We start from the raw sequence: 10986 nt of genomic DNA, 5'->3' as shown, positions 1-10986 counted from the left end.
TCCCGTCCCTGCCAGCTGGGCTCAATGCCGCCCGCCATGCTGTCTTCTTCAGCTCAGGGAGCCTGTGGTCCCTGGATTGCACTCCAGCCCTAGAGGACATGGAGGTGGCGGGAAGGCACCCAGACCAGCCCACGCCTCTCAGCAGCTCATCTCTGCCTGAAAAGCTACCTCATGAAACCAGCCCTCTTTCCTTCCTCAAGGGCTCCCTGCCCCTCAGACAGACGCCTGCTTCCTCGTCCCCAGCCAGGGAGAGAAAGAAAACAGGCCCATCCAAAGAGGCCTCCATTGTTCCCAAGAAGTGACTCACACGGGAACGCTTGTCCGCGCTCAGTGCTTTCCCCCACGGTGCCCGCGGTGACTCAGAGCGGCTCACACCACAAGCCCTCCTGCTGCCTGCGAGGCCCCGGCCCTGAGAAAGCCTTGTGTCCCCGGGGCCAGCCGCCCTCTCTCCTCTGGAAGCAGGTGGGAGGCAGCCTCCCTCGGCTTGGCAGTTACGAGGGGCCATGTCCCCGAGGGTCTCCCTGTGAGACAGGCTCTCGCCTCAGTTTCCCTCCCTCTGAAAGGGAGCTGACAGAAAAGCCGTGCGATTGTGTTGGCTTTTATTATTGGCATGCGTGGGCATGTGGGGGTGCAGGCGCGAACGGCAGCGCCCCACTGGGCCAGCCCCTGGTTTCCAGACGTGAGTCGGCCTCCAGTGCCCAGGAGGCCCGGGGCTGGGGGCAAGCTGGGCCGGACACGGCGAGGGTCTTTGGTGAGGACGCTGCTGCCCCTATTTCCAGCGCCCGGTGACTTTGGCCTTCCCGCGGGTCTTGGAGCTGCAGGAGAAGCGGGGTCTAGTCAGCGGGGGGACACGGGGCCCAGTCAGCAAGCAGGGGGACGGGGGCAGGGCAGCAGGTCTCCACAGGGCGGAGGTGGGGGTGAGCGATGCTGAGGGTTGAGAGGGGCAGCAGCCTCGGCCTGTTCAAATCCCCCCACTGAGCAGTGACCAAGGGAGAGCCCGAGGAGGAAGCAGCCTGCACCCCGAAGGGGAGGAGGGAGCGGTGGGAGCCGGAGCCCTCACAGGAGGTGTGGGATGGCTGGGACACCAGAAGGAAGAGGCAGGGCCCGGAAAAGAAAGGAAGGACCTAGAAACTTACACTTTCTGGTTATCGTTGATCCTGTTTCGGAGAACATTGATCTGTAAGGGAGAAAGATGGAGGAAACGTTGGAGCTCATTTGGCTCAGGTGCCAGGTGGTTGGGGGCGAGGGAGAAGCCAGCTCAGCACAGGAGTAGAGGGTGGGGGGAGGGAGGAGGCAGAGCAGCGACACTGTGAGAGTTAGGACAGGCTGACGTCTGGAGGGGCCCCCGTCCCACAGGCAGAAGCCAATGAGAGGCTCCAGGTCGCCGCACTGGCCTCTCGCTGTGGGTCCCAGAGGCCCGGGGGGCTCAGGGCAAGAGGTACAAGGAGGCCTTCTGAGAATCGGGTGCAAGGCTGGGCCTCAGGAAGCCCTCTGAGCAGCCCCAGCCCAGCCTGAGACGCCCCATCAGACACTCCCGCCCAGCTGTTCATGAGGTACAGCACCCCCACGTGCCAGGCCTGCAGTTTACCCCCCCGGTATTTTGGCCACATCTGAGCCCGACGGGCCAGGGCCAGGGTTAAACGTGGAACCGGAGGAAATGTGGAAGGTCAGGTCTAGAGGGGCTGTAACAGTCGCTAATACCGAGTGAGCACTCAGTGGCGCCCCCCCCACTTCCTGTTCTGTTAGGAGCACCTTCCCGAGTATTAACCCACAGGATGGCTGTGAGGCGTAACTCAACACATGGAAAGCGCTCAGAACAATTCTTGGAACACTTCACTACTGTTGTTATTACTGTGATTATCTCCGCAACCCTCACAATAACTCCATGAAATAGGGCGACTGTTATCCTGCTCACATAGATGAGAAATGGAAAGAAGGAAGGGTAAGTAACTTGCCCAAGGTCACACAGCTAGTAAGGGGCAGAGCTAGAAGTATGACGCAGGCAGCGTGGCTCCAATGTCTGTGCTCAGTGTCACCACACAAAATTGCCTCTCTCAGCACTGGGGGTGTGAGGGGACCCTATAGCCATACGGGCCTGAGCTGTGCTCACAGGAGGGGCCCATGCACAGAAATGCAGCAAAGCGGCCCAGAAAGGGAAGCTGAACTCCCCGAGGCAGAGAAGCCGCGCCGGGGAAGTGTGCGGCCCGGCGCTCACTGAGCCGGTTCTTGCCTGCTGTATGTACACCTGGGACCCCTCGAGGCTGTGAGTTGGAGGCTCAGTCAGCTGTGCCNGTCGGGGGGGGGGGAGATAAAGTGGCTGCATCTCTGGTGAGGGCTGCATCCCTCTCTCCCCCCGGAGGCCTAGCTTTGTGCATCCTGGTCCCCCCACCTGACCCAGGGCATCCCAGATGCTGCCTCAAGGCCTTCAGGGGCAGAAGGGGGGGAGACCCCAGGGCTGGAACCCCAGAAACGTGTCTTGGTGGATACTGAGCATGGCCAGGGACAAGACACCCAGGCAGGTGTGTGAGCTGGAATGGGTAAGAGGTGACAGGGATAAGGGAAAGGGGCCTGACAGACAGCAGCCATGTGGGACCCGATCAAAACAGGAGTGTGGGCTGGGGGAGGGGCAGTGAGCAGGCTCACTTCATATTTCTGCTGCTTGAACTTCTCCTGCAGGTCGAACTTCTCTGCCTCCAGGTTATAGATGCTCTGCCACAGTTCCTTGGCCTTCTCCCTGGGGGGGCCAGAATGGGCATGGAGAGAGGACTAGGGAACACCGAGGAAGGGCCCTCATCTGACCCAGCCCCCAGGGACACCAGCCCTCCTTCCCACCTCTAGGCCGGCTAAGGGGCCCCCCAGCCCACCTGGCTCGGCAAGAGGCACAGACGGCAGTGCCTTGTGCTTAGGATTGGATGGGCGGGGGGTGGGTAGAGCATAGTTCAATCCCGCTTCCCACCACCTTAGAGCAGTGGGTAAGGAGCAGCTCAGAGGGGTGCCAGGGCACAAAAACAGTCCTTGGGAAAAATATATGAGACGACAGCGCCACCTGGTGGTGCATGATAAGAGTTGCCCTATGCCGCAACTTTCCCCGCACCACCAGCCCCCACCTCAGCTGATCTTCATTCAGGTGGTCGATGGCCAGCACCTTCCGCCTCTCGGCCAGAATCTTCTTCTTCTTTTCCCGCTCCGTCTGCCTCTTTCCACTTTTCCGCTCCGTCTGGAGAGAGTGATGAGCAGAGGGCATTGACTAGGGAACACCCTATTTCCCCTAACCCTCCCAAAACCCAATGGGGAATAAGACAAAGCCTACTGAAGGCCCAGGTTCTTACCCTCTTCTTCCTGAAACACCCACACTATCACCTGCCTGGATTTCCCCTGAGAAACTGAGGCAGAGGCAAGGAGGGCCACTTCCATCCATTATTCCTTTCCCTCTCCAGATTCTTCCATCTCTCTCCTGGCTCCCGCCTCCCGCCTAACCCTTCTCCACACTCAGCAGCCCCCCCCTCCCAGGGAGCCCCCAAAAATGATGAGGAGGATGAGGGTTAGAGGTTTGGTACCCACCTCGGCCTGCAAAGCCAGGACACCATGAGAGAAAGACCCAGAGAGAAAGACCAAGACCGGGACAGAGATACAGAGAGAGGGCAGGGCGCAGCAAAGACAGAGAGACACAAGAGGGGAGAAGGAGAAGGTGATTCAGATGCTCATTGCAGGCAACCTTGTTCACTAGGACTATTCTGAGAGCAGGGCCATGCCATAAGTCTGGCTGGTTGTGGTCACTGTGGGGGCACAGGCAGGCAGGCCGGGCTAGCTCTGAGCCAGGGACTTTGGAAATGTAAGAAAATGTTCTGATCCCTCCACTGCACAGAGAAGATCAATTTTATATTTCCTCTTCTCCCTTGAAAATGGAGTATCAAGCAGGAGCGGGACACAAAAATTAGGAAATCGAGTAGGTTTGCAGGAATAACCCATCTCCCATCTGTGGAGCACACAGATGCTCACCACCTTAGCCCATCTGATCTCAAAGTGGGCAAGGCAGACTATTAAACCCATTTTACAGATGAGGAACTGAGGCTCTGAGGTTGCCTGAGGCCACACAACTGTAAGTGGCAGGTCTGAGTCTCCAACTGGAGCTCTGATTCTGGGCCCAAGGCTCTTCCAAGCACACCATCCACCTTAGGGGTGGGGGCGGGGCACTGCTGACACTCGGGGCCTCTGCCTGCAGCGCCCCCTCCAGCAAGCCTTTCCTTGGGAAAGTCACAGCAGGCAGAGCTCCGGCTCAGGGGGTGGGCAGGAGGAGGCCTCGGTCTCTCACTTGCAGGTAGGAATTTCTTCCTGGGAATCCACCTTTAAGTCCGTGGGGACCCTCTTCCTCCCCATACACCAGGACCCCCTGAAGACCACTGCTGCGGCCCAACCTACCTTCTGGATGTAACCCCCAAAGTGCATCATGTTGGACAAAGCCTTCTTCTTCCGGGCCTCATCCTCAGCCTTCCTCCTGTTCTCCTCCTCCTCCCGTCGGGCTCTCTCTTCCTGATTTTCAGCAGGAAGAGAGAAAATCAGGGGTGAGGGTATGAACCCCTGAGCCTGGGCTGAAGTGTGGGGTCTTTATGGGTCGGGAGAGTGGAGGGCTCTCTCCACCAGGCAAGAAGCTTCCTGAGAGCCCCCCAGCACAGGGCCCTGCACACAGGAGCTGTGAAGACTTTTCTTTAGAAATGAGTGAAGAATGATCTCATCATCCCCTCAGGCAGGGCGCACCCCCACACCCCCGGCCCCCAGGAGCCCTGCTGTTCTGGAAGGACCTCCAGCAGCAGCCCAGGAAAGGAGCCAAGGGACCTCCTTTTCTCAGGGAGCCTGCAGCAAGGGAAGGGACGCAGCCGGAGGGGACTTAGTTGTCTTATAAAGCAAGTTTGTACCTTTCGGCCCCTTTCATCCCTGTCACCCACCTCCCACCCCCTGCCCCTGGCAACCACCAATCTCTTCTCTGCATCTATGAGCTTGGTTTTCTGGTTTTGGTTTGGTTTTGTCGTGTTTTAGATTCCACGTGTAGGTGAAACTCGACAGGATTTGTCTTTCTCTGTGTGAACTATTTCACTTAGCATAATGCTCTCAGGCCCACCCATGTTTTCACAAACGGCAAGATTCCCTTCTCTTCATGGCTAATATTCCAGTGTGTGTATGTGTGTTTGTGTGTGTGCGCACGCGTGCACATGCATGCCTGTGTGTTCATGCACATGTGTGCGTGAGCAAGCACACACACATATTCTTTATCCCTTCCTCCGTCGATGGACAAGTGTCACTTCCATGTCATAGCTACTGTAAATAATGGCACAGTGAATGGAGTGCAGATATCTTTTTGCATTAGTGTGTGCATCTCCTTCGGGTAAATACCTGGAAGTGCAATTGCTGGATGGAGAGTCTTACAAAATATTAAGCTCATGAAAACCCAGACATTTCTGTCTTGCTTACTGCTTATTATCAGATTCCAAACAGCTCCCAGCAGTCACCAGGGGCTTGCTGGCTGAATCCATGTGTATGAATAAGGAGGGGTGGGAGGTGGGGGAGAAGGCTTGGAAGGAACTGGGGGCAGGCTGCGGGGGTGGGAGTAGTTCTGTGGGCCTTGGACTAGGGGTCACTCACTGCCAGGCGAGTCTGACGTTCCTTCTCTCGCTCATTCCGGATGCGCTGCTGCTCGGCCCGCTCAGCCCGCCGCTTCTCCTATGGGGAAAGGGGCAAAGCCTGTCCAGTGTGTGCAGAGGGAGGAGGTGTCCCCAAGAGGTGCAGGGTCCAGCCAGGGAAAGAGGTGGCAAGAGAACCCACAGGGATTTTCCCCTCGGGGGGCTCAGGGCAGTGAATGCCCTTCCTCCAAGGGCTTCTGCTCTCAGCCGGCTCCCTGGACACAGAGACAGCGCCTCGACAGGTGCACCAGCTCCGAAGACTGCCCTGGCTGAACAAAGATAGCCCATACCAGGCATGTGCGGATGACCCACACTGAGCATTACTCATCGTGGGGCTGTCCTCAACGATTTGAAAAATGTCAGGCGGACTTCTCCCATGAGAGCTGCGCCCCTGGCCCCGCCCCGGCCCCGCCCCTGCAGCTGCTCTGAGTTTGGACAGACGGCCAGACCCTCAGCTGCAGGCCAGGGCGGCACAGGGGTGCCGGTATCGCAAACACAGCAGCGAGTTTGGTGGAGAGAAAAACAAAGGAATCAAACTAACCTCCCCTGGTTATGACTTGGAGCTGTGAACGGGGCCACACTCGTCTTCCCTGCATCAGTGAGGGGAGCTGCCCGATGGGAGGGAGTGGGGGGCAGAGGTGGGACAACAAGTATGTGACTCGTCGCCCCCCAGCCAGGGCCTGGGGCACCCAGAGACAATCAGCAGCTCTGGTTGCCAAGAGCTGTCCGGACTGGCGAGGATGGAGGGCAGGGACCCAACAAACCACAGTGCGGGGCCTCAAGAGTGGCTCCGGCTGCTGGGTTCCTGATGGAGAGCCACCTGCTGCAGGGTAAGGGCCCCTCCCCCACACCAAGGCTGCCCAGAGGAGGCGGTGGAGGACAGAGTGGGACCTCTGGGGAGACTTGACACCCACAATCCTGTCTTTGAGGGAAATGAGCTCCTCCTCCTCTTTCTTCCTGTTCTCAAAATGAGCCTCGATTAGCGTCTGCAGCTCATTCAGGTCCTTCTCCATGCGCTTCCGGTGGATGTCCTGCGAAAGCACAGCAGGGCTCAGAGGCTGCCACACCCGTGGGTCCAGAGGAAAAGTGGGTGGCACAACGCAGGTGGGGAGGGCAGGGTGGGGGCCTGGCCTGGGAAGGGGCAACGGTGGCCNGGTCACATGACCTCTGTCTCTCCTCGCTCCCCCCTCCCCACCCCCCCGGGGCCCACTCACATCAAAGTCTACTCTCTCCCCATCCGGGATCTTGGGTGGCACCAAGTTGGGCATGAATAGCCTGTTGGAGAGAAGAAGGGGGAATCCATGAATGTCAACCCCATCCTGGACCCAAGGGACTATGGGTGCCCATCCTGCAGACGCTCGGCTGACAACGACAGCCTGCTCATGCCTCTCAGCACGTGGGCACGCTGCAGCCCTTTCACATGCCCTCTCTTGTTTTATCCTCCCGAGAGACCCTTGATTTAGAGACCACCGATCTTCACTGAAGAAAACTGAGGCTCAGAGAGGTAATGACTTGCTCCAAACCACACAACCAGGAGGTCAGAGAAGCTATGACGTGTGAGTCCAACTCCGAATTCCTGTGGCTGACCTCACAGAATCTCTCCCGTGAGCCCTAGAATCCTGGGGTTTGGTCCCCACCCTGACACATCCTTGCTGGGTGACACCAGGTCCAGTGGGCTCTGGTCCTCAGTTTCCCATTTGCCCTCAGGTATATGAGGGGCTGAAATGAGATACCGTCGTGTCCGTACAAGTGGCCAGGAAGGGGTAAGGTGCTGGACAAATGAATGGTGCTGGGATTGTCTCGGGGGCTGGTGTTGGGAGGTCCCACAGAAATGGGGAGAAGCTGGTGAGTGTGCTAAGGTGCCACCTGCTGACAGGGTTAGCGTCACCGAACGGGAAACCGCTGGCCCCCTGTCCATCGTGAGATGGGAGAGGCTATCTGTCCAGGGCTACAACTAATCCACCCCTTCCCTCTAGATGAACACAGCGCTGTCCATGCCAGGGCACACAATTGGTAATGGAGTGTGGGATGGATTGCAGCGCCTACTCTCCCTCGGGTCAACTCTTGTGCGGTACCCAACCTGTACAACCATACATGGTGGTCTGTGCCTGCTGCACCCCATCCCCGGCCCATGCCCGCTGTATCACACTGCACTCCTCTCCTTCCTCACCGGCCCTCTGCTCCCAGGGCTTCTCCCCAGGTGTGTCCCACTCACCTGGGCTTTGGTTTGGACTCCTCCACTGGGCCATCTGGGGAAGAGAGAAGCACAAAACCACAAGGTCAGAAGGCCCCAGATCTGGTCCCAGCTCTGCCCCTGATAAGCTGGGCACCCATGTGCCTCTGTTTCTCCACCTGCACAGTGAGTTCCTTCTAGCCCCGGGGCTCCATGGTTCCAGGAGCATCACGGAGAATTAAAGCAGCAGGTCACAGACCCCACACTCCCTCTCCCATGGTGGCTCCCAGGGGGACATCTCAGGAGACAGCTGGGTCCTGACAAGAGGAACACCCTCCCACAGTGAAACTCCAAAGCCTTCTCTCATTCACCAGTTCTGGGCAAGGAAGCTTTGCTTCCCAGTGAGGTGGGGTCCCATGGCACTGTCCTGAGGGATCCTGGCATCAGAGTCCCCTCTCAAGGCTCTGCCTACTTGGCTGCTCCCTGGACTTTCTGGCCTCCAGGGCACCAGGAAGTTGATGGGCATGAGTCCAAGATCCAGCTGGATGCCCCTCCCCTCCAGAGATGTGGCTGGGAACCACTGAGCCCTTGGTAAAGGCTGTGACATGACAATGACTACAGCAGTGACCCACCACATGGGCCGTCTATGTCTGGGAATTTCATCCTATAGATGCCACACCTTACAAGTGGTTCTGCCTGAGCTCCAAGTGCCTTGTACGTGACGGTGACTGTTCCCTGTCCAGATTGGGGACTGCACACTGGTCCCCTCTCCCACAGGGCACCGCCCAGACAGCTTCTCTGGAATGAGGGGGACTGAGGTTTGAAGCCCAACACCCCAAACCTGTATGGTCACCAACTCTGTCGTCTCTCCCTTGAGGCCCTCCCCGCCCACCTTCCTGGAGGGAGCCCTGTGGTCAGTCTCCTCTCCTCTAAAGCTGCTTGGAAGGGTTCCCGTGGTGCTCCAACACCTCTCTCCTGATGTCCAGTCCTTACCTTCAGCTTCTTTAGCCTCCTCTTCTTGTCCGTCTCCTAAACAGACCATGAGAAATTAGCAAAGATCCCTGTTCTAGACTCAAGTCCCTCTGCCAGTCTCCCCCACAGACAGGTCCTAACCAACGCGTCCCCTGCTGGCTCCTGGGCTCAGGGATGTCTATTCACATGCGTGCCCTGGGGCCCAAGGCTCTGCCTGACACAAAAGGGGGTCACAGTCAAGGCTCGTTGATTGAACAATTGGCTAAATCCCAGCCCAGGCAGGACGTCCTGTTGCACAGGTTGGAAAGCAGGTTCTAGGTGGATTTCTCACCACCATAGGAGTGCCCCTGGGGGCTCCTGCTGCCCCCCCTCCGGACCATGAGCAAGCCCCTTGCACCCTCACCCCAGACAGAGCCTTACCTTCTACATTGGTCTCCTCAGTCTCAGCCTCACCTTCAGCCTCCTCTTCTGCTGCCTCTTCCTGTTCTGGAGAAGTAAGCCAGACACAGTGAACACCCAGGCCCCTGCTTATGCTAGCCAGCAGAACCCAGATGAGAGAGGGGTGGGGATGGAGGTCAGCAACACCCAGGATCCAGAGGAATGTGTGGGTCACCGACATGAAGGGCAAGGCACTGCTCAGTTCTTGGTTTAAAGCAGAAGTTGGGAAACTATGACCCAAATCTGGCCCCCAGCCTGCTTCTGTAAATAAAGTTTTATTGGAACACAGCCACATCCATTCACGTACATACTGCCCATGGCTGCCTTTGCCATACTCTAGCAGACTTCAGTCATTACAACAGACCCTGGTAAACCATGATGGAAGGGCATGATCAGGCTTGTGAAGGGTGCTTTTGTTCTGAACTTGTCTCTCTGCGAGTTTGGGAATTGCAAGTGGGCCTTTCTGAGCGTGGAGACCTGTTCTCTACCTAAAGGCCACTGGGAGGGCTAGAAGCCTGGGGCAGGAGCGTGTTAGGGTGTGGTGGGCACTGTTGATACCAGCAGAGAGGGCTCACAAGCCCAGCAACACTCACTGCCGGGGGTGGGTAGGTCCGGTGTCTGGCTGTTTCCCCAACTTTCCACCCCGAGTGCTCCATGCAATGATCTGACACCATGGGATATGTCCTGCTTAAGACAAGGTGTTGGGGAAGCTCCTGTCCTGGAGTCAGTAACTCTAAGATCCCCTCATCCGTATCCAAAAAACATCAAAACAGCAAGAAATTGGGAGGGTGGATGAGGTGCTCACTGTGTAGACACTTGTACTGTCCAGAGACTTGGTAGGATTTTTCTATTTTCATCCCTTTGCGTGGCAGGATATGGACCCCACCCAAGTCAGGCACTTGGAGTAGACAGATCAGACAGGATGACGCCAAGCACATGGCTCTGCCCGTAGGAGGCACTTGGTCATGCTCACTGGCTGATGGGCTGATAAGTGGTGGCCTCTTGGCAGAGGGAGAGGAAAAAGCCTCAGGATGGGAGAGACAGAGGCTATCACGAAAGACATGTTGGCCTCCAACCACTGTGTTCTCGGTCCTCTTCTCCTAGTCTGGGCCTGGGATTGCCTCTTCTTTGATCCCCACAAGGAGCCTTACCTCAAAGAAGATCCTTCCAGAAGGGGTGAGACTAGAAGGCTGGCCAGCAAGAGTATGACCAGTTGTGGGGTGCTCTTCAGGCCATCTTGTTAACCCCTCTCCCCACCCTGTCTAGTGCATCACTTCTCTATAGAATACCCCTCCACCCCCACTCAGGGTCATGGAACACACTTGATGAGGCACTCACGGCCTCCCCACCACATCCTGAGACATGCCTGTTAGAAAACTCTTTCTAAACCTCGGCCCAATGTGTCGTCCTTGCCCCCGCCCTACCCCTCAGGGCTGGGAACAAGTCCCGGCCCCCACCACCCCACAGCAGTGCACATTTGAAGACTGACGTCATGTCCTTTCTGCTCTGGCTATTTCCAGTTCCCCCAGCTGCTCTTCAGATAAGTGTGTCGCCAGTCCCCTCACACCCTGGCCACCCTGCCCAGGTCCCGTCCAGCTCAGAGGGAGGGCCCAGTATCCACATCGGGGGCAGAGAAAGGCCACTCGTTCCAGACAGTAGTTGCCTTCTGTGGCCACATTCGGAGCAGGCGAGGGGACAAGCCAGCCTGGGTTGTTCCCACCTCCCAGC

At 57.6% G+C, this 10986-nt stretch overlaps 1 protein-coding gene across 1 annotated transcript; it reads right to left on the bottom strand.

Moving 5' to 3' along the window:
- Positions 1-585: 585 nt before the first annotated feature.
- On the bottom strand, positions 586-9253 carry TNNT2 (troponin T2, cardiac type). Its single transcript, XM_077772005.1, has 11 exons — positions 9241-9253; positions 8842-8877; positions 7891-7924; positions 6890-6950; positions 6590-6706; positions 5638-5715; positions 4420-4530; positions 3108-3217; positions 2644-2734; positions 1137-1177; positions 586-815 (listed from the first exon to the last, which is right to left on the bottom strand). Exons 4-11 carry the CDS (start codon positions 6941-6943, stop codon positions 770-772), a joined length of 648 nt encoding a protein of 215 aa, XP_077628131.1. The 5' UTR covers positions 6944-6950; positions 7891-7924; positions 8842-8877; positions 9241-9253; the 3' UTR covers positions 586-769.
- Positions 9254-10986: the final 1733 nt, after the last annotated feature.

The sequence above is a fragment of the Crocuta crocuta genome, unplaced genomic scaffold, assembly GCF_008692635.1.
Source record: "Crocuta crocuta isolate KB4526 unplaced genomic scaffold, BGI_CrCroc_1.0 scaffold318, whole genome shotgun sequence".
NCBI classification, from domain to species: Eukaryota; Metazoa; Chordata; class Mammalia; order Carnivora; family Hyaenidae; genus Crocuta; species Crocuta crocuta.
The sequence above is the reverse complement of the archived record's forward strand: the minus strand, read 5'-3'. Positions and strand labels throughout refer to the sequence as shown.

What these genes read in the sequence shown, in the direction of transcription:
- TNNT2 (XM_077772005.1), bottom strand. Translation starts at nt 6,943, where the DNA reads ATGCCCAACTTGGTGCCACCCAAGATCCCGGATGGGGAGAGAGTAGAC. An exon ending in AACGTCAGACTCGCCTGGCA is followed by an intron (nt 4,531 to 5,637) that starts GTGAGTGACCCC and finishes GCTGAAAATCAG; the next exon opens with GAAGAGAGAGCCCGACGGGA. An exon ending in ATCAACGATAACCAGAAAGT is followed by an intron (nt 816 to 1,136) that starts GTAAGTTTCTAG and finishes CTTCTCCTGCAG; the next exon opens with CTCCAAGACCCGCGGGAAGG.